This window comes from Hyperolius riggenbachi, chromosome 1 (genome assembly GCF_040937935.1).
Source record: "Hyperolius riggenbachi isolate aHypRig1 chromosome 1, aHypRig1.pri, whole genome shotgun sequence".
Lineage (NCBI taxonomy): Eukaryota > Metazoa > Chordata > Amphibia > Anura > Hyperoliidae > Hyperolius > Hyperolius riggenbachi.
Genome location: NC_090646.1, coordinates 300,837,008 through 300,860,993, shown reverse-complemented (window position 1 = coordinate 300,860,993; position 23,986 = coordinate 300,837,008). Strand labels below are relative to the sequence as shown.

General features: G+C 43.6%; 1 protein-coding gene across 2 annotated transcripts in view; it reads left to right on the top strand.

Moving 5' to 3' along the window:
* The window catches only part of ZFR2 (zinc finger RNA binding protein 2), a 246,077-nt gene that overhangs the window by 143,062 nt on the left and 79,029 nt on the right, over window positions 1-23,986 (top strand). For both annotated transcript variants that reach the window (XM_068233784.1, XM_068233785.1), the window contains exons 10-11: window positions 3,331-3,451; window positions 7,081-7,262. In XM_068233784.1, coding sequence (XP_068089885.1) covers window positions 3,331-3,451; window positions 7,081-7,262 — 303 coding nt within the window. The remainder of the gene's footprint in view (window positions 1-3,330; window positions 3,452-7,080; window positions 7,263-23,986) is intronic.

Sequence of the window (23,986 nt, the reverse complement as noted above, 5' to 3'; positions counted from 1 at the left end):
TGCATAGTTGTATGCACACCAAGGCAGGCACTAGCACTGGTAACCAGTTAGCACCATAAAACACCACAACCACCGATCTTTGCTGTGCAACTGCCAATAAAAGGGTTTTTATTATACAATTAAAGATTGCATACATATATCCACAAATATAAGTCACCAATGGGGTCTCATACAAAAATATCAGCAAATTGGCTGAAAAAGGCCTCGACTCTTAAAGAGACACTGAAGCGAAAAAAAAAATTGATATTTGTATACTGTATGTAGTACAGCTAAGAAATAAAACATTAGGGGCAGAGACATAAGTCTAATATTGTTTCCAGTACAGGAAGAGTTAAACTCCAGCTGTTACCTATGCAAAAGAGCCATTGAGCTTCACAATTTACAAAGTCACAGAGAGCTCCGTCTTCTGAAGTTTATTATCTCAACTGTCTGTGACTGTATTTTCTTTTTCTCTACAGAGAAGGGTTCAACAGTTCACTGGCCTGCTCTGTAAAATCATTTAGAATGCTGAGTAGTGTGTAAACTGCAAATATTAGAGAATGATGCAATGTTATAAAAAAAACACTAACTGAAAATAAAAATATGGGAATATTTTCTTTGCTACTAATGTTCTAGTAATTATCCGTACCATACAACCAATTCGTTATATCCTAATTTGTTTTTCGATTGTGTCTCTTTAAATTGAACACCCCCTACACAGCTTATTCCACATCTGCACCAAATCGTGTAGCATACACCTTTTGTGTGCAGTGGCAGAGATCAAAAAATGTCTGCGGGTCAATCAATGTCACAGGCTAAGAATTAAGCCAATATAGACAGACACATAATGAAGATCAATATAATCTAGAAAAAGCTGTCAGGAACTGCACCCACTGACTCCATGATGTAATAAAGCGCTGCCACTCATCCATTTATCCATCTGTTTACACACATCAGAAGTGCCACCACCACCACCAAATATGACAATTCTCTATAGACCCGGTCTCATTGTAGACTGTAGTGCACCTAGATCAGGGGTCCGGTGTAAAGGGGGGGTTAGCAGCCAGAGCCCCACCATTTGGAGTGTATGGATAGGTAGGTAGCCCCTGTATAGGGTATCAAGGTATAGTTGCCACCAGTATGCCAATATAGGGAGTATAGTTGCCCCTGCACAGCTGGTATAGTTGCCCCCAGTATCCCAGTACAGGGAGTATAGTTGCCCCTGCATATAGCTAGCATAGTTGCCCCCAGTATCCCAGTATAGGGAGTATAGTTGCCCCCTGCACAGCTAATATAGTTGCCCCTGCACAGGTAGTGTAGTTGCCCCTACACAGCTAGTATAGTTACCCCTGTATAGCCCACTCCCCCTGCGGCCACCGCTCCTGTTAGCTTATGAGCTGGAGGCCGCTTCCTCTCCCGTAGCCCCTCTCCTCTTTGCAGCATCTTCTATAACTGCAGCGCGCCCCGCAGCTGCTGTAAGGAAGGAAGGAAGGAAGCAGGAGAGCGGCTTCCTGTAGCGGCGATATGCATCGACGTTACCATGGGAACCAATGCCCTGCTTCCTTCTCTCCTTACAGCAGCCGGGGGGCGCTCTGCAGTTATAGAACATGCTGCAAAGGGGAGAGGGGCTACGGGAGAGGAAGCGGCCACCAGCTCATAAGGTAACAGGAGCGGGGGGAGTGGGGCAAGTGGCCAGACCCGCCTGGTGGTTGGGGATCCCTGACCTAGATATATGCACTAATGGATATTGGAATAATAGTTATGTTTTTGTGTTGCCAGCATAAATCACTCCCAAAAACCTGATGTTGCAAGCACCACAGCCTAAAATGAGACTGGTCTCTAGATGATAATTGTCATATTTGGTGTTGGCACTTCTGATGTGTGAACGGATGGATGGATGAGAGCTTTATTACATCATTATTATATGTGTATTATACACATGAATTGCAGATGTGGAATAAGCTGTGTAGGGGGTGTGAAATGCCTGACAATTGGCTGAACAATGCCTTTTGTATGAGACCCTGATGGTGACTCATCTTTGTGGATATGTGTGCAACCTTTATTTAATTGTATACTTTATAATAACCCTTTTCTTGGCAGTTGAACAGCAAATACTGGTGTTTGTAGTGCTTTATAATTTTTCATGGTACTCGGCTGGAAAAAATTTCTGGGGAGAACACTGTTGCAGCAGTAGTCACAACCTTTGAACCAGATGTAATGGCACTCAAGCACAGCACCCTCCTTTCAGGCTTTCCTGCAAGGGGTTCGCTCACAGTAGTGCAAGTGTATTCAGACACCCCCTGGCAACTGCAGACTGGCTGTGTATTGAGGCAGAACAAGAGCATGACACTGCAGGAACCGATTAAAAAGCTGTGAGCAAACCCCAAGCAGGAGGAGAGCTAAAAGGGCGCGGACAGCGCCATTGGCGGGTCAGAGGGAGGGCTACTGCGCAGGAGCAATTACATTTGGTTTAAAGATCCTGGCTTATATTAGTTGGGCTTCTAGAAGTACTCTTAACAGAGGAAAAGAGGCGGATGGGAGAGAAGGAAGGACACAACCTGCAAAAGGATGACCTTTATAACAAAAGTATGTACTACGTTTTACATACAATCAATCTTTTTTGGCCTTAAATATTCTTTAAAGAAAATCTGTCGATCCAGCGCTGGAAGGCCTAACATCAGGGAGTAAAATATTTACCTCCCGTGATCCAGCGCAGGTGCAGTAGTGGCTTTCTGATTGGGTTCAGGCAGAAATAACAGAACCCGATTGGGTCCGAGACGCCTGCGCAGTAGAGCGCACCCGATCGGGCTCGGCTATTTCCTCCTTAGCTCATCGATATGCCGATACTGCGCATGTGCTGGAGCTGGGGAAGGCAAATATTGCAGATGCTACTGTGCCTGTTGTTTTGGGAACTTCCAGCGCTGGATCGCTGGGACTTGGGAAGCATCATTAGGATCCAAAGGCTTCCTCCTCCCGAGATAAGTATCCCCCTGGTGGGGAGGGGGTTTTCGTACAGTGTCTCTTTAACTTAAATCCTGATTACGTCCCACTCTTTATTGTACCTGTAGTTAAAACGAGGACAAAAATTAATGATTCTACTAATCCTTTAAAATGTATGTGCACATGTAGCCTTGAAAGAAGTCCATGGTTTGTATTTTATTATCCACATTTCACTCTACTATGTAAAGTGTTACTATTTCAAAGTATTAGTCTTTGTTGAAGCTCCTGTTTATTACAGATAAATGCTACTCGCAACATGTGTCAGCGCTGCGTAATATGTTGGCGCTTTATAAATACAATAAATGAATTAAATATGTCCTTATCCCATACTTCTTTTCCATATTTCTGCAGACGTTATGAAGACATGTACCGGAGAGAGTTAGAAGAAGAATACATGTTTTGGGAGTATCAGCAAATGAGACAAATGAGTCTAGAGTGGCCCCGCATGGGTCGAGGTGTGCCACCTTATTCGGTAAGTAAAATTTATGTTCATAGTTAGTACAGAGTAAATAGCCCTTTTTACCACCACTGTTCTTTAAAAAAAAATAAAAAAAAAAAAATATATATATATATATATATATATATATATATATTATATAAAAAATTTTTAATGTGTGTGTGTGCAACAGAGCGATGAGTTAAGGTAGGCTCATATTATGCAATGTTTTTAAATACAATATATTTTTGCTGTTTCAGTGCTGTGTAATTTATGCAGCTTGAAAATTTTCCAATCGCATGAAGCCAACGTGGTAGTTAAAGGACAACTATTGATAAACACTTTTTTTTTTTTTTTTTAAACACTCTGTATAATGCTGGGGATACACAGTACGTTTCTGTACTGTGTATCGAGCAGCTGATCCGGCCAGCTGATGATATTCAGCTGGTTCGATCACGCTGCTCGACCCCCACCCGCTCGATCCCCGCCGGCGGACAATGGCAGGGAATCAAGCGGCTGATGAGGAGCGCCGGCAGGGACAAGCGGTAATCGATACGGATGAGCGGGGTTGCGGCCGGAGTCGATCCAGCGGCTAATTGGTCGCCGGATCGACCCGTGTTTTCCCACAATTAGGCTTCACATTACCACTAGTGTCACTGTATTTATTACCCCCGTTCTCTCTGCCTGCTTAAAAATTTATATTTCACTCCTGACACAGCTCACAAATACTTCTCCGTGTTCTCCTCACTGTATGCACAGAGGAGGAAAGCTGATCAGAGGAGATAACAGGTAGCTAGATGTGCTGGAATATTGCTGTAATATTGATAGCAGTAAGGGAGATATTGGTTAGGGAGACATGTATATACCACTCCTGACTGACTACTTGTGGGGTTTCACTTCTGCTCTGGTGCTTGTAACATCTCTGGCTGCTCCATGCTGGAACAAGGGAAACCTTGATAAAGATCTACTGCTAATATCTTTCTGAACAGTCAGATAAGTGAAAAAAAAAAACACACACTTCTGCTAATTTAACCCATTATCACCACCTAAATATGATTCTTTCAGCTGGGTAACTACCAGAATATACACTGAGGAGTTGATAACAAACAATCGCACACCCCCTTTGCAGGAACACAGTCTGTCCTGCAGTCTTGACACATTTGTTTATCTGGATGTGTCGTGATGATTTTACAGCAAGGAGGCAGAGCTGTGTGAGGAAAGAAATTGATCCTAGTACTTGTGGTAATGTGTGCCGTAACATACAGCATTTAAAAAAAATGCTTTAATCAATAAATGCTTTAACCCATTCGCGTTCCGTCGTTTTCACTTGAGAAATGTTCACCTCCCATTCATTAGCCTATAACTTTATCACTACTTATCACAATGAACTGATCTATATCTTGTTTTTTCCGCCAACAATTAGGCTTTCTTTGGGGGGTACATTTTGCTAAGAACCACTTTACTGTAAATGCATTTTAACAGGAAGAATAACAAAAAAACGGAAAAAAATCATTATTTCTCAGTTTTCAGCCATTATAGTTTTAAAATAATACATGCATCCATAATTAAAACTCACGTATTGTACTTGCCCATATGTCCCGGTTATTACACTGTTAAAATTATGTCCCTATCACAATGTATGGCGACAATATTTTATTTGGAAATAAAGGTGCATTTTTTCCGTTTTGCATCTATCACGATTTACAAGTTTAAAATAAAAAAATATAGAAATATTTCATCTTTACATTGATATTTAAAAAGTTTAGACCCTTTATATTAAACATTTTATTTGGGTATTTTTGGGAGGGTGGGATGTAAACTATAGTTTTAAAATGTAATTGTGTGTTGCTTAAAAATTTTTTTACTTTTAGTTGTAGTTTTACTTTTTGGCCACAAGATGGCGGCCATGAGTTTGTTTACATGACGTCACTCTAAGCGTAACACGCTTAGAGTGACGCAGGGGGGAGGCAACGGCCAGAAAAAGCACAGCTTCCGAGAGAAGCTGTCGCTTTTTCAGCGGGGGAGAGGAATCAGTGATCTGGCACTATAGCCAGATACATTGATTCCGTGGCTACCGAATCCGCAGCCGGGAGTGCGCGGGAGCACACGGTAGCGCGTATGGTTCCTGGACGTAGTTTCTACGTCCAGGAACCAAAATAGGTTAAAGAGGAACGCCAGTGAAAATAACAAGTGCTTAATTTTTACAATAATCATGTATAAAGGATTTAGTCATGGTTTGCCCATTGTAAAATCTTTCCTCTTCCTGATTTACATTCTGACATTTATCACATGCTGACATTTTTACTGCTGGCAGGTGATGTCAGTGGAAGTAGCTGCTGCTTGCTTTTTTGACAGTTGGAAACTGCTGTTATTTTCCACAATGCATCAAGGCTCCCACAGTGTGATATCAGCACCATGGTCCTGACCTCACACTGTGGGAGGGGTTTCAACACAATATTAGCCATACAGAGCCCACTGATGATCCGGTTGAGGAAAGGAAAAGATTTTTCATGGCAAAGGGGGTATCCGCTACTGATTGGGATGAAGTTCAATCTTTGGTCACAGTTTCTCTTTAAGTCCATTTTCAAGCTGCATACATTTGTAAATATCTGCATCAGCTTGGAATTATTTGCATTTTGTTGGCCATCCCAACTCACCGTTTAGAATTTGATCTCTTGTGCCTAAACCAAACACTTTCATCACTAATTCTATAGTACGGGCATTGCATATAGCACCCATGCTTAACCTCCCTGGCAGTTTGATACGCTCAGTATTTTAGGGTCTAAAGGCGGTGCAATTTTTTTCTGCTTTTAGATCCTAAATTTCAGAGCTAATGTCAGAGAACCTCTGTCCCTCATTTCAAGCAGCCCCTGCAGAGAACTCGCTTCTTTGGGATCCAACACTGCACTTCCACCTTTACTGGGGGTTTGCTCTCTATCTCTGTGTTCGATCTCTGATATATCATGTGACAGACAGCAATCTCAATGATCTATCATGTAACAGACGGCAATCTCACTCAAGAGATCAAGAGTCTTGGAGGACACAGTGTCCCGATCCCAGGGAGATTAATTTTAAATGCCTCTCCACTGCTCTGTCTTCAGTAACTCAAGAGGGGGTCATTCCAACCCAGGCTCCGGATCACCGCTAGCAGCATGTTTTTTTTTTGTTTGTTTGTTTGTTTGTTTTTTCACCCCAAGCTTGGGTCGGGAATACAGAGGTTAAACCATACATAGTCATCGCTAATTCTCAGGCTTTGGCAGGTATAGCGCTGGCACCCAAATAGTACTTTTTCGTTAGCTGAGTGTTGCTGCCTAACCCTGACGTTAAAGGGAACCTAAACTTAAGAGGGATATAGATTTTTTTCCTTTTAAACAATACCAGTTTTCAGTCAGCCCTGCTGATCACTTTAGGTGCAGTAGTGGCTGAATCACACACCTGAAACAAGCATGAAGCTAATCCAGTCTAACTTCAGTCTGAGTACCTGATCTACATGCTGGTTGAGGGGCTGTGGCTAAAAGTGTTAGAGACATAGGATCAGCAGGAGAAACAGGCAACTGGTATTATTTTAAAAGGAAAAAATCCACATCCTCATTTTAGGTTCCCTTTAAATGAACCTGCTTCCTTCATTAAAGCATCTAATTTTCCCCTACTTTAATTCTCTCCAGTTATATGGTAGGCCTCAATTGAATGAATCCAAAGAAGACCAGTACATTATGAGAAAACATGCTCAGATTTATCCTACTGAAAAGGAACTTCAGTCTATTCAGAAGACTGTATTGCTGTCTGAAAGAGCTCTGAAGCTTGTCTCTGATCGCATTAAAGAGGAGGCCAGTGCCAAAAATTCTGGGTAAGAGAAACTCTGTTCAGTGCTGCATTCTTAATTTACAATGACTGTAGTTTCATCTTTGTGCTTGCAGAGCATGTTTAACCACTTTGCATTCCTGGGGTTTTTACCCTGGTTGTTCCTGTGTCGTTATTGAAACAGCAATAACTTTTTGATTGCTTAAATATATATATATATATATATATATATATATATATATATATATATATATATATATATATATATATATATATATATATATATATATATATATATATATATATATATATATCTCTATATATATATATATCTATATATATATATATATATATATATCTCCTTCTCAAAAAAAAATAGCATATTGTGGTAAAGTTCATTATTTTCTGTACTGATAAACGTTAGACTTTCATATATTTTAGAGTCATTACACACAACTGAAGTAGATCAAGCCTTTTATTGTTTTAATATTGATGATTTTGGCATACAGCTCATGAAAACCCAAAATTCCTATCTCAAAAAAATTAGCATATTTCATCCGACCAATACAAGAAAAGTAAAATAGAAAAAAACGAGAGCCCAAGATGGTGTAGTATGTTAGACAATTGGTAAGTGGTTTAGTGAGATAATTTATACTCACAAACATGGGTTACCATTCAGGCAACCACTCAATAGGCAGGTGAGGAGATTAGACCTGTCCTCACTCAGGATTAAGAAGTCGCTCTCTGTAGTAAAGAAACAAGAAAGGGGGTAGCACTCCCCTCCACCAGGAGTGGACACAGAGTATTTGTATGTAGAACAGAGGCGCCAGCAGGATAAAAGTCAATAACATTTTTAAAAATTGCTTGGAGGAAGTGGTGGGCTTGCCTCCCAAAAGCAGACACGAGATCCTGTCTTCATATAAATCAATACATTTATTATACGGTACCCCAAAAAACGCATTGCACTGTTTTTGTGTGTTCTACATACAAATACAAGAAAAGTGTTTTTTAAAACAAAAAGTCAACCTTCAAATTATGTTCAGTTATGCACTCAATACTTGGTCGGGAATCCTTTTGCAGAAATGACTGCTTCAATGCGGCGTGGCATGGAGGCAATCAGCCTGTGGCACTGCTCAGGTGTTATGGAGGCCCAGGATGCTTTGATAGTGGCCTTAAGCTCATCCAGAGTGTTGGGTCTGGCGTCTCTCAACTTTCTCTTCACAATATCCCACAGATTCTCTATGGGGTTCAGGTCAGGAGAGTTGGCAGGCCAATTGAGCACAGTAATACCCTGGTCAGTAAACCATTTACCAGTGGTTTTGGCACTGTGAGCAGGTGCCAGTTCGTGTTGAAAAATTAAATCTTCATCTATAAATGTTTAGACATGGCACAGAACATTTTAACAGTACTAATAAAAAAACAAATGGGGGGGAAAAAGAATTTATCAGTTTTCGGCCATTAGTTTTAAAATAAAATGTTCTACTGTGGATAAAACCCACACATTTTATTTGCACATTTGTCCTGGTTATTACATTGTTTAAAATCTTTTCCTAGTACAATATATGGCGACAATATTTTATTTGAAAATGTGTATTTTTTCGGTTTTGCATACATCACAAATTACAAGCCCATATTAAAAAAAAAAAAAAAAGTTATACCCTCACGACACATTTTAAAAAGGTTCAGTCTCTACTATGTATGTATTTTTTTTAATTGTGTTTTTTTTTTAAATATGCAAATGTTTTATTTTTTAAATTTTCATACTCTGCCAAACTGGTGCTTGTGGGATGGTGAGGGCAAACCATATAGGCCTCCAACCACAGGTTAACAAGAAATTAAACAAAGGAGAATCCGAGAGTCTCAGATGTAGTGAGAAATACAGAGACAAATAGCACATCTTGATTTTAACATTCATTCTAAATGAGGCCACAGTTACAACTTCAAGAAAGCAGACAGAGAAGCCGTTAGCAATTGTGGAGTGTAAAATGATGGGTGTGGTGGATCTTGCAGATCAGATGTTGGCTCCTTATTTATTAAAGAAATAAAAAAACGGGGCCTGGTACAAAAGATTTATTTTACTTTTTTTGAAGACTAATCTGCAAAAAAATGCAGTGCGGGTACCAAAAACAAGAGGCAGCAGATACTACTGCCCCATACTGCCGCCACAGCTGGCACTCTGCGTTGTCAACTGCTTTGAATCCTAACATGCATTCAGAAGTTATTAGTTTTTTTGTTTTGTTTTTTTAACGCTGACTTTTTACTGGACTTTAACCACTTAAAGGGAACCTTAACCGTGGATAAAAAAAAGTTTCACTTACCTTAGGCTTTCCCAAGCCTCCTGCAGCCATCCTGTGCCCGCGCCGTTCCTCCAGTGTCCTCCGGTCCCCCGCCGCGGCTTAGTTTCGTTTTCAGCCGACTGCCAGTCGTCCTCCTGCAACGCGTCCTATTCTTCCGCATTCTCTGACGTAAAGCGCGTCCATGGAACGCATTCCCCGCCGTAAAGAGCGTCCGAATGACGCACTTTACGTCGGGGAATGCGGAAGAATAGGACGCGTTGCAGGAGGACGACTGGCAGTCGGCCGAAAACGAAACTAAGCCGCGGCGGGGGATCGGAGGACACTGGAGAAGCTGCGCGGGCACAGGACGGCTGCAGGAGGCTTGGGAAAGCCCCAGGTAAGTGAAACTTTTTTTTTTATCCACGGTTAAGGTTCCCTTTAACTATTTCAGGACCACAGTCTTTTCACCCCTTAAGGACCAGAGCCTTTTTCTCCATTCAGACCACTGCAGCTTTCACGGTTTATTGCTCGGTCATACAACCTACCACCTAAATGAATTTTACCTCCTTTTCTTGTCACTAATACAGCTTTCTTTTGCTGCTATTTGATTGCTGCTGCGAGTTTTAGTTTTTATTATATTCATCAAAAAAGACATGAATTTTGGCAAAAAAATGACTTTTTTAACTTGCTGTGCTGACATTTTTCAAATAAAGTAAAATTTCCTATACATTTGAGCGCGAAAGTTATTCTGCTACATGTCTTTGATAAAAAAAAAAACATTCAGTGTACATTTATTGGATTGGGTAAAAGTTATAGCGTTTACAAACTATGGTGCCAAAAGTGAATTTTCCCATTTTCAAGCATCTCTGACTTTTCTGCGCACCTGTCAGGTTTCATGAGGGGCTAAAATTCCAGGATAGTACAAATACCCCCCAAATGACCCTATTTTGGAAAGAAGACATCCCAAAGTATTCAGTGAGAGGCATGGTGAGTTCATAGAAGATTTTATTTTTTGTCACAAGTTAGCGGAAAATGACACTTTCTGACAAAAAAAAGAAAAAAAAAGGTTTCCATTTCTTCTAACTTGCGACAAAAAAAAATGAAATCTGCCACAGACTCACTATGCTCCTCTCTGAATACCTTGAAGTGTCTACTTTCCAAAATGGGGTCATTTGTGGGGTGTGTTCACTGTCCTGGCATTTTGGGGGGTGCCTAATTGTAAGCACCCCTGTAAAGCCTAAAGATGCTCATTGGACTTTTGGCCCCTTAGCGCAGTTAGGCTGCAAAAAAGTGCCACACATGTGGTATTGCCGTACTCAGGAGAAGTAGTATAATGTGTTTTGGGGTGTATTTTTACACATACCCATGCTGGGTGGGAGAAATATCTCCGTAAATGACAATTGTTTAATTTTTTTTACACACAATTGTCTATTTATAGAGATATTTCTCCCACTCAGCATGGGTATGTGTAAAAATACACCCCAAAACACATTATACTACTTCTCCTGAGTACGGCGATACCACATGTGTGGCACTTTTTTGCACCCTAACTGCGCGAAGGGGCCCAAAGTTCAATGAGTACCTTTAGGATTTCACAGGTCATTTTGAGAAATTTCGTTTCAAGACTACTCCTCACGGTTTAGGGCCCCTAAAATGCCAGGACAGTATAGGAACCCCACAAATTACCCATTTTAGAAAGAAGACACCCCAAGGTATTCCGTTAGGAGGATGGTGAGTTCATAAAAGATTTTTTTTTTTTTGTCACAAGTTAGCGGAAATTGATTTTAATTGTTTTTTTTCACAAAGTGTCATTTTCCGCTAACTTGTGACAAAAAATAAAATCTTCTATGAACTCACCATACTCCTAACGGAATACCTTGGGGTGTCTTCTTTCTAAAATGGGGTCATTTGTGGGGTTCCTATACTGCCCTGGCATTTTAGGGGCCCTAAACCGTGAGGAGTAGTCTTGAAACCAAATGTCGCAAAATGACCTGTAAAATCCTAAAGGTACTCATTGGACTTTGGGCCTCTTAGCGCACTTAGGGTGCAAAAAAGTGCCACACATGTGGTACCGCCGTACTCAGGAGAAGTAGTATAATGTGTTTTGGGGTGTATTTTTACACATACCCATGCTGGGTGGGAGAAATATCTCTGTAAATGACAATTGTTTGATTTTTTTTACACACAATTGTCCATTTACAGAGAGATTTCTCCCACCCAGCATGGGTATGTGTAAAAATACACCCCAAAACACAATATACTACTTCGTCTGAGTACGGCGATACCACATGTGTGACACTTTTTTGAAACCTAGGTGCGCTAAGGGGCCTAACGTCCTATTCACAGGTCATTTTGAGGCATTTGGATTCTAGACTACTGCTCACGGTTTAGGGCCCCTAAAATGCCAGGGCAGTATAGGAACCCCACAAGTGACCCCATTTTAGAAAGAAGACACCCAAGGTATTCCGTTAGGGGTATGGTGAGTTCATAGAAGATTTTTTTTTTTTTGTCACAAGTTAGCGGAAAATGACACTTTGTGAAAATAAAAACAATACATATCAATTTCCGCTAACTTGTGACAAAAAATAAAATCTTCTATGAACTCATCATACACCTAACAGAATACCTTGGGTGTCTTCTTTCTAAAATGGGGTCACTTGTGGGGTTCCTATACTGCCCTGGCATTTTAGGGGCCCTAAACCGTGAGGAGTAGTCTTGAACCCAAATGTCTCAAAATGACCTGTGAAATCCTAAAGGTACTCATTGGACTTTGGGCCCTTTAGCACAGTTAGGCTGCAAAAAAGTGTCACACATGTGGTATCGCCGTACTCAGAAGAAGTAGTATAATGTGTTTTGTGGTGTATTTTTACATATAACCATGCTGGGTGGGAGAAATATCTCTGTAAATGACACATTTTTGATTTTTTTTACACACAATTGTCCATTTACAGAGAGATTTCTCCCACCCAGCATGGGTATGTGTAAAAATACACCACAAAACACATTATACTACTTCTCCTGAGTATGGCGATACCACATGTGTGACACTTTTTTGCAGCCTAGGTGCGCTAAGGGGCCCAACGTCCTATTCACAGGTCATTTTGAGGCATTTGTTTTCTAGACTACTCCTCACGGTTTAGGGCCCCTAAAATGCCAGGGCAGTATAGGAACCCCACAAGTGACCCCATTTTAGAAAGAAGACACCCCAAGGTATTCCGTTAGGGGTATGGTGAGTTCATAGAAGATTTTATTTTTTGTCACAAGTTAGTGAAAAATGACACTTTGTGAAAAAAATAATAAAAATCCAATTTCCGCTAACTTTTGACAAAAAATAAAATCTTCTATGAACTCATCATACACCTAACAGAATACCTTGGGGTGTCTTCTTTCTAAAATGGGGTCACTTGTGGGGTTCCTATACTGCCCTGGCATTTTACGGGCCCAAAACTGTGAGTAGTCTGGAAACCAAATTTCTCAAAATGACTGTTCAGGGGTATAAGCATCTGCAAATTTTGATGACAGGTGGTCTATGAGGGGGCAAATTTTGTGGAACCTTTCATAAGCAGGGTGGCCTCTTAGATGACAGGATGTTTTGGGCCTGATCTGATGGATAGGAGTGCTAGGGGGGTGACAGGAGGTGATTGATGGGTGTCTCAGGGGGCGGTTAGAGGGGAAAATAGATGCAATCAATGCACTGGGGAGGTGATCGGAAGGGGGTCTGAGGGGGATCTGAGGGTTTGGCCGAGTGATCAGGAGCCCACACGGGGCAAATTAGGGCCTGATCTGATGGGTAGGTGTGCTAGGGGGTGACAGGAGGTGATTGATGGGTGTCTCAAGGTGTGATTAGAGGGGGGAAATAGATGCAAGCAATGCACTAGCGAGGTGATCAGGGCTGGGGTCTGAGGACGTTCTGAGGTGTGGGCGGGTGATTGGGTGCCCGCAAGGGGCAGATTAGGGTCTAATCTGATGGGTAACCGTGACAGGTGGTGATAGGGGGTGATTGATGGGTAATTAGTGGGTGTTTAGAGGAGAGAAGAGATGTAAACACTGCACTTGGGAGGTGATCTGATGTCGGATCTGCGGGCGATCTATTGGTGTGGGTGGGTGATCAGATTGCCCGCAAGGGGCAGGTTAGGGGCTGATTGATGGGTGGCAGTGACAGGGGGTGATTGATGGGTGGCAGTGACAGGGGGTGATTGATAGGTGATTGACAGGTGATCAGTGGGTTATTACAGGGAATAACAGATGTAAATATTGCACTGGCGAATTGATAAGGGGGGGTCTGAGGGCAATCTGAGCGTGTGGGCGGGTGATTGGGTGCCCGCAAGGGGTAGGTTAGGGTCTAATCTGATGGGTAACAGTGACAGGTGGTGATAGGGGGTGATTGATGGGTGATTGATGGGTAATTAGTGGGTGTTTAGAGGAGAGAATAGATGTAAACAATGGATTTGGGAGGTGATCTGATGTCGGATCTGCGGGCGATCTATTGGTGTGGGGGGGTGATCAGATTGCCCGCAAGGGGCAGGTTAGGGGCTGATTGATGGGTGGCAGTGACAGGAGGGTGATTGACGGGTGATTGACGGGTGATTGACGGGTGATTGACAGGTGATCAGGGGGGATAGATGCATATAGTACACGGGGGGGGGGGGGGTCTGGGGAGAATCTGAGGGGTGGGGGGTGATCAGGAGGGGGCAGTGGGCAGGGGGGGGGATAAAAAAAAAATAGCGTTGACAGATAGTGACAGGGAGTGATTGATGGGTGATTAGGGGGTTGACTGGGTGCAAACAGTGGTCTGGGGGGTGGGCAGGGGGGGGTCTGAGGGGTGCTGTGGGCGATCAGGGGGCAGGGGGGGGGGGAAATCAGTGTGCTTTGGTGCAGACTAGGGTGGCTGCAGCCTGCCCTGGTGGTCCCTCGGACACTGGGACCACCAGGGCAGGAGGCAGCCAGTATAATAGGCTTTGTATACATTACAAAGCCTATTATACATATGTGCAGCGGCGATCCGGGTGCTAGTAACCCGCCGGCGCTTCCGAACGGCCGGCGGGTTACTACGAGCGGTGGGCGGAGCCAGTCCCCGGCGGCTGATCGCGTCACGAATGACGCGATCGCCGCATAGCCACTCCCGCAGCCGCCCCCGCCGATGGGCGTATTGCGGTCGTTTGGGCCCGGACTTTGCCGCCGCCCATCGGCTGGGGGCGGTCCTCAAGTGGTTAAAGTGAACCCGAGGTGAAAATAAACTGATGAGATAAACAATTATATTTATCCTCCTACTCCTAACAATGACTTTTTAAGACATCCCAGGATTTTGTTTTATGTTTAAACATTTAGAAAGTAGATTGAATGTTTAGTTGTCTCTGCTCAGTTGCAGTCTATTACGTGTCCCTAAATGAAAATACATGAACTATATTGACCCTTTCTCTCTCCATCTGCTCTCAGAAATATGTAGAAAATGTATTTTGCCACAAAAATGTGTTATGGTTGTAGTTTGCTTTTATTTTTTGTCACAAGTTAGTGGAAAATGACACTTTATGAAAAAAAAAAAACAATAAAAATCAGTTTCATTTTCCACTAACTTGTGACAAAAAATAAAATCTTCTATGAACTCATCATACTCCTAACGGAATACCTTGGGGTGTCGTCTTTCTAAAATGGGGTCACTTGTGGGGTTCCTATACTGCCCTGGCATTTTAGGGGCCCAAAACCGTGAGTAGTCTGGAAACCAAATGCCTCAAAATGACTGTCTAGGGGTATAAGCATCTGCAAATTTTGATGACAGGTGGTCTATGAGGGGCCGAATTTTGCGGAACCGGTCATAAGCAGGTTGGCGTCTTAGATGGCAGGTTGTATTGGCACTGAAGTGCAGGAAGCGCAGGATGTTCTCAAATGGTGACCTGGACATGGCAGCAGAGAAAATGGGCATGTGATGTATTGGGTGCGTAGACCAAAAAGACTGCAATACATTATTTTTGACTAGACCCCATGTTAAGGAGAAGGTCCCAAAAAATGTTACGTTCGGAAACTTGGAGTGGTTTCCACCGAAAAAGGCTGGGCATGGTAGCTTCTTGGATTGGTGGTTGCGTATTGTGTGGCATAACGGTTAGTCTCAGCCACAATTAAGTCATAGAGACCAGCAGTGATCAAAAAAAAAAATTCTGTCACTGCGGTGGGGCGGGTGAGGGTTTGGCCGGGTGATCAGAAGCCCGCAGGGGGCAGATTGGGGCCTGATCTGATGGATAGGAGTGCTAGGGGGTGACAGGAGGTGATTGATGGGTGTCTCGGGGTGATTAGAGGGGAGAATAGATGCAATCAATGCACTGGGGAGGTGATCGGAAGGGGGGTCTGAGGGTTGGGCCGAGTGATCAGGAGCCCACACGGGGCAAATTAGGGCCTGATCTGATGGGTAGGTGTGCTAGGGGGTTACAGGGGGTGACAGGAGGTGATTGATGGGCGTCTCAGGGTGTGATTAGAGGGGGGAATAGATGCAAGCAATGCATTTGGGAGGTGATCAGGGGGGTCTAAGGGCGATCTGAGGGTGTGGGTGGGTATTTGGGTACCCGCAAGGGGCAGATGAGGGTCTGATCTGATGGGTAGCAGTGACTGGAAGGTTGATGGTTGATCAGTGGGTGATTAGAGGGGAAAACAGATGTAAATAATGCACCGGGGAGGTGATCAGGGGGGTCTGAGGGTGTGGGTGGGTGATTGGGTGCCCGCAAGGGGCAGCTGAGGGTCTGATCTGATGGGTAGCAGTGACAGGTGGTGATTGATGGGGTGATCAGTGGGGAGAACAGATGTAAATAATGCACTGGGGAGGTGATGGGGGGGGGGGTGTCTGAGGGCGATCTGAGGGTGTGGGCGGGTGTTTGGGTGCCCGCAAGGGGCAGATTAGGGTCTGATCTGATGGGTAGTGGTGACGGGGTGATTGATAGGTGATCAGGGTGTGATTAGAGGGGAGAATAGATGCAAGCAATGCACTGGCGAGGTGATCGGGGGGGGGTGGGGGATCTGAGGGTTTGGGTGGGTGATTGGGTGCCTGCTAGGGGCAGATGAGGGTCTGATGTGATGAGTATGATGGGTAGCAGTGACAGGCGGTGATTGATAGGTGCTGATCACCTATCAATCACCCCGTCACTGCTACCCATGTTATTAGAGGGGAGAATAGATGCAAGCAATGCACTGGCGAGGTGATCGGGGGGGGGGGCTGAGGGCGATCTGAGGGTGTGGGCGGTAATTGGGTGCCCGCAAGGGGCAGATTAGGGTCTGATCTGATGGGTAGCAGTGACAGGGAGTGATTGATGGGTGATTAGAGGGGAAAACAGATGTAAACAATGCACTTGGGAGGTGATCTGTGGGCGAGTCTGCGGGCGATCTGAGGGTGTGCGCGGGTGATCAGTTGCCCGCAAGGGGCAGGTTAGGGTCTGATCTGATGGGTGGCAGTGACGGGGGGGGGGTGATTGATGGGTGATTGACAGGTGATCAATGGGTGACTACAGGGGAGAATAGATGTATACAGCACACGGGGGGGGGGGGGTCTGGGGAGGATCTGAGGGTGTGGAGGGGGGGTGATCAGGAGCCCCCAGGCGGCAGTTTAGGACCTGATCTAAAGGATAGCGTTGACATAGTTACAGGGGGTGATTGATGGGTGATTTGGGGGGTGATTCGGTGCAAACAGTGGTCTAAGGGGGGTGATCAGGGGGGGTCTGAGGGGTACTGTGGGTGATCAGGGGCAAGGGGGGGCAGGATCAGTGTTTGTGTGTGCTTACTAGGGGGGCTGCCTCCTGCCCTGGTGGTCCCTCGGTCACTGTAACCACCAGGGCGGGAGGCAGCCTGTATAATATGCTTTGTATACATTTGAATGCGGCAGATCGGGGGTTAACAACCCGCCGACGCTGCTAATTGGCCAGCGGGTTGACGTCGCAGGTGGCCGGAGCCTAATTCCGGCGGAATCGCGTGATCCCCAGCTATTTAGTCCCCCAGGTACCGATGCCTATCAGCGTTACGCGGTCCTGGGGGTGCAACTTTGCCGCTGCCCATAGGTGTGTGGGGTGGGGGAGAACTGGTTTTTGCTAAGAATTATTTTATTCCAACTGCATTTTAACAGGAAAAATAAGAAACCTTTTTTTAAAAAATTCATTATTTCTAGTTTTCAGCCATCATAGTTTTAAAATCATGCATGCTACCGTAATTAAAACCCACACATTTTATTTGCCCACTTGTCTCGGTTATTGCAATGTTTAAAATATTTCTTTAATACAATGTATGGTGCCAATACTTTATTTGGAAATAAAGGTGCATTTTTTCAGTTTTGCGTCCGTCACTATTTACAAGCCCATTGTTGAAAAATTAACTAATACTGTATAATCACTTGACATAGATATTAAAGTTCAGTCCCTAAACCTAAGGTAACTGTTTTTTTTATGATTTGTAATTTTTTTCTTAATGCAAAATGCTAACATTTTTGGGGGGTGATAATGGGATAGTGTGGGAGGTAAAGTGTTAATTTTTAATGTACTTGTGGGTCTTAATTGAGAAAAAAAATTGTGTAGGTGTAATTTTACGATTTGTCCACAAGATGTCCTCGCGCAATACTTCTTATTGTGTACATATGGTACGCTAAAAAAGTAATGCGTGCATAGGTTCTGCGTTCCCATTCATTCATCTCCCGTCTAACGTTTGGCGGTGTTAACAAGCGTGGGGGAACGAACAGTAGTGCGTGGCGTGAAGGGTCGTAGTAGCTACGTCCCTGCGAAGAGAAGAGGGAATTTTCAGGGACGTAGTTACTCGTCCTGGGGGAGGGGAAGTGGTTAATTTCTCACCTATATATGTTTGCCACTTAATGTCCCTTAAAGGAGCTTGCAGTTGACCTACTACTATGTTTTGGGGTGTGGGATGAAAGTGGATGCTTGGGGGGGGGGGGGGGGACCTAAAACTTCCTTCACCCTGGAACTCTTTTTGCTGTCGATTCACAATCAGTAAAGCGCTGCTCCACGAGTAATCATATGGCCTTACTCTCACTGCAGTGATTGTGGCACGTTTGCGGTTTCATATGATCACAAATGTGCTACATGTAGCATTTTTCTGATTGGGTTGTGATTCTCATTCACTGGAAGGAGAATCTCAGAATGCAATTACTAAAAAATGCAAGATTGCCATTGCCTATTGATCGCCATCGAGATTTGCACTTCCCAGTGTGAAGGTATACCATATTTGGTATCATTTTGAATGTGATGAGTTGTAGAATGTATGTTGGTGTGTTTTAAAGATTGGGCACATTTCACATAAACAAAGGTAAAGACAAACTCAATTCAACATAAAAAAAAAAAAATAAAATTGCAATTTTCTAATTCTAATCACACTTGGGAAAGTTTCAGCAAAACTACACGAGTATGTAGTTCACAAAACGCCCCCTTTTGAATAGCCCTGGTTGTAATCTTTACATAATGGGGATTTGTGTCCTTTTTGTGATGTCCAATCTCTTCTGGGGCTATGCAAAAAGTTTTGCTGTAACAATTAGTGCAAGAAAGTGAACGCCCTCCTTTGCTATACCTGTTTTGAATGCAAGTTGTGTAATTTGCCAGTTTTTCAAGCTTTGCGCATCTATGTAGGTAGTTAATTCGGGTGCAGCGTATCTGGAAGTGCTGCCGATCTCTCCTGCTGCGCAAAATAAACGCAAGTATTGCTAGCTGCATCCATGTGCTTCAGTTTGCATTCAAATTTTTAGATTAGGGATTAGTGCATAATTTGCATATGATTTGTATTCAAGGTGTGTATTTTAGCCGTCGGGGGGGAGGGGGGGATCTGTTGGTTTAATTTCATTTGCAGCCTAGGAGTGCTGTCAATTGTTTGCGGTCTCTTCAAAAAATAGTGCACCTTGGGTATAATGGCATTAACGGTTTGATACTAAGTGAGGCATATGTTGTATCATTCAGTGGTGCCCAGCCTTTTTTTTTGCCCAAGGGCTGCACTTCATAAAAAGATACATTTTGCAGGCCGGAACAAATACATACATACAAAATTCAAATATACATCTTTAACATTTTTTCTAGTAACCGTTAACATGGTGTTGGAAATGGATAGAAACGGCAAACCAAGAATTGTTGTACACCCCATTTGATGCTCATTTTCTGCAAAGTTTGCAGCTGTCTTTCAGAAACCAATTTCTGAATATTTGGCTCCAAATGTGTAACATTTATTCTTAATACAGAATGAATATGCTCATCTGTGATGCGAGAACGTGAGCCAGGTTTTGCCCTTTTCATCACTGAGAGAGTTTTTTCAGAGGCACAGATTGGTGCAACGATGGCAAATGAGTCTAACGTTCTCTGCAGTAGCGCTGTGATAATTAGAGACCCTATGCCAATTGGTTGCTGCAGGAACCTCCCTCCAATAGGAATAAGGCTGATTCCTATTGGAGGATGGTTCTTGCAGCAACCAATGGACGAGGGTCTCTATCGCAAAGCTACTGCAGAGAATGCAAGTACGCTGTGTAAACCTATGACACAATCTCCAATCCTCCTCCTCAGGACACTTCTGCGGGCCACAAAAGTTGGCTTTGCAGGCCACAAATGGCCCACGGGACGTAGGTTGAGCACAGCTGATTTTAACCATGACAAGCTGTAGATTACATTATGGTGTGTTTTAAAGCTTGGACGTGAGACATAAAGCATAGGTAGGGAAAAACTCAATCCAACATAAAAAAAAATGTAATAATTTTCAGTTATTGTCAAATTTCAGCAGAATTGCATAAGTCTAAATGTTACAAAATACCAATATCTGAGTAAGCCTGGGTCTGTAGTTTTCAGAATGACAACATGGCAAAGAAATGAACAGCGCTACTTAAAAACAGATGAGTGCTTACCTGCAAAAAAGTGCACACCCCACTCATGGGATTCAAATACACAATGAGCACACACATGACCTGTCTACCACTTGGAGGATGTTAGTTTCACTAACAATTTGCAATTTGTTAGGTACTTGTCCCTCCCACTGTCGTAGAAGTCTTTCCTCCATGGGAGGGGACCTAACACTAACTAAAACCTACCTATGCATATGCATAGCCTGGGCGCGCTACCAGTAAATTTAAATTTAAGAATTGCGCAGAAAAAGTGGGATCAGCGCATCACCAGGCCGCCTCTGGATGGCCTCAGCTCAGAGATGCGCTGAGCCCCCCCAGGAACTACTGAGCTGAGGCCATCCAGAGGCGGCCTGGTGATGCGCTGATCCCACTTTTTCTGCGCAATTCTTAAATTTAAATTTACTGGTAGCGCGCCCGGGCTATGCATATGCATAGGTAGGTTTTAGTTAGTGTTAGGTCCCCTCCCATGGAGGAAAGACTTCTACGACAGTGGGAGGGACAAGTACCTAACAAATTGCAAATTGTTAGTGAAACTAACATCCTCCAAGTGGTAGACAGGTCATGTGTGTGCTCATTGTGTATTTGAATCCCATGAGTGGGGTGTGCACTTTTTTGCAGGTAAGCACTCATCTGTTTTTAAGTAGCGCTGTTCATTTCTTTGCTATGTTTGATTTAATTCTGGTCAGCTGCTCCCACTTGATAGTTTTTCTTTGGTGTATATGCAGAGCCTCTGTTTGGGTTCAAGGTGCGTTTTGTAGTTCCTGGGGGGGCTCAGCGCATCTCTGAGCTGAGGCCATCCAGAGGCGTCCTGGTTATGCGCTGATCCCACTTTTTCTGCAGAATGACAACATGGCTTTTCTTGAATGTTCAGACTTTCCAGGGACTTAGCTAAGAAAGCATGACAAAAAGCTTTGAAAAACCATTGCTGCTGCTCGTGGTTAACACTCTGCTGTGTACCCCAAAAGCTATCTGATTAAGTATATGGTGTATCATTTTAACCGTGGCAAACAAGCAAATAAAGGTTGGGGTGTTTTAGGATTAAGGACTGTCATGTAAATTCTTTTTAGTAACAAACTAAAAGACACGTCTGTCCCCAGCACAGCGCTGCTGCAGATCGCAGCGCTGTACAAGGTAATTAGACGGCGTCAGTCTACCGAACGGTGATCGCCGCTGTGAGTCCGCTGTACAAGGTAATTAGACGGCGTCACAGTCTACCGAACGGTGATCGCCGCTGTGAGTCCGCTCCGCCTTCCAAGCATAAGATGCGTGCAATCTCCTGCTAGCCCCATAGACAGCCGTTCACGCCGATCGGCGTGGAACGGTTCTGGGGCTGCTGCAATGCTCACGCCAATTGGCGTGGAGCAGTCGGCAACTGGTTAAAGCCCCATACACACGCTCAACAGTGGTCTTTAATGCAGCACAATTATTGAACAACTTTTTTTGTGAGATAAGTTGAAACAACCAAAGAAAAAAAAAAAAGTTGCTTGCCATCGTTGCTTGTTCATCCAACTGTTGGATTGACATATTATCAGTCTTATCAGTTGTGTGAACAATAGCAAGCAACTTTTTTTTTTTTTTTTTTGGTTGTTTCAACTTGTTTCACAACAAAAGTTGCCTCACTCCCCTGCTCTCTGCTTACTTGGATCAAATTACTTTTGTCTTTTACACACTGAAAAGAGAGGAACTGCCGCAGCCTTCTTATCAAGTCTGTTTGCTAAAATTATTATTTCAGATGTCTGGCTGCCTGCCTGGATTAGATCACATGAACATGAGGGGGGTTGAGTTATGACAAATCCTGCAGCATCCTTTGCTCCTATGGTTTGGAAAGAGAAAAAAAAATCACCCTGGCCCAATTTCACATTGGGGACAGGGATTTCAAGACTATATATGGAATACGGACCCTTGGGGTGAGAAAATCACGCTTTGTGTGATTTTCTTTCACTAAGGTTTTGTTGCACGAAAAGCAAAAATAGTACAAACAGTATTTGCATAAGAAAATAGCAAATGATATTGACAAAAAGATATACCATAATCTCTTGCATACAGTGACAAGTAAGGATAAACCCAATGGGAACTAATGAGATATACTTTGTGTGATTTTATATAACTTGGCAATTTATTAGGTTTAAAGCAAACTGTAATTTATAATTTAGGTACTCTTTTAAAAAAGCAGTTTTGGCTTATGGACTAAAACCAATATTATGCTACATGACCAGGCTTGTATAAAAAGACAAAGACAAACACTTATATCGCGCTTTTCTCCTGGAGGACTCAAAGCGCCAGAGCTGCAGCCACTAGGGCACGCTCTATAGGCAGTAGCAGTGTTAGGGAGACTTGCCTAAGGTCTCCTACTGAATAGGTGCTGGCTTACTGAACAGGCAGAGCCGAGATTCGAACCCTGGTCTCCTGTGTCAGAGGCAGAGCCCTTAACCATTACACTATACAGTCCAAGATGGCAGCTTCCACAAATGGCACCAAAAGGAACTTTGAGGAAATTTTTATATGGATGACAGTATATGGTTAGTTATTTGGGTTGAAAAAGGTTATACTTTCATTGAGTTCAACCAGAAAATAAGGTACAACACTAGCCTGCACCCTCACATACAGTGGTTTGCAAAAGTATTCTGCGCCCTTGAAGTTTTCCACATTTTGTCATATTACTGGCACAAACATGAATCAAATCTATTGGAATTCCACCTGAAAGACCAATACAAAGTGGTGTACACGTGAGAAGTGGAACAAAAATCACACGATTCCAAACTTTTTTTTCAAATAAATAACTGCGAAGTGGGGTGTGCGTAATTATTCAGCCCTCTTTGGTCTGAGTGCAGTCAGTTGCCCATAGACATTGCCTGATGAGTGCTAATGACTAAATAGAGTGCACCTGTGTGTAATCTAATGTCAGTACAAATACAGCTGCTCTGTGACGGCCTCAGAGGTTGTCTAAGAGAATCTTGGGAGCAATAACACCATGAAGTCCAAAGAACACACCAGACAGGTCAGGGATAAAGTTATTGAGAAATTTAAAGCAGTCTTAAGCCCCGTCTACACGGGGAGCTGTTGTGGCGATCCGGCGGCTCGATTAGCCGTCGGATTGCCTCTTCCGCGTCCCAGCGCGTGCCCGCCGCGTCCCCGCCGCATTCGATTCCCCGCCGGCGCCGCTTATCTTCCGCTCGATTCCCTGCCATTGTCCCCTCGCGGGGAGCGAGCAGGGAATCGGCGGACGCAAGATCCGTCCTGTCGGATCTTATCAATCGAGCCGCATCAGTGGCTCGATTGATAAGGAGCATCGCGGCCGCATCTACGCGTGTATATGCGGCTTTAGGCTACAAAAATTTCCAAAGCCTTGAACATCCCACGAAGCACTGTTCAAGCGATCATTCAGAAATGGAAGGAGTATGGCACAACTGTAAACCTACCAAGACAAAGCTGTCCACCTAAACTCAGGCGAGTTCGAGAGGCGATTCGGCCAACAAGGAGAGTGCTGATCAGAAATGCAATCAAGAGGTCCATGGTGACTCTGGAGGAGCTGCAGAGATCTACAGCTCAGGTGGGAGACTCTGTCCATAGGACAACTATTAGTCGTGCGCTGCACAAAGTTGGGCTTTATGGAAGAGTGGCAAGAAAAGCATAAAAAGTTCA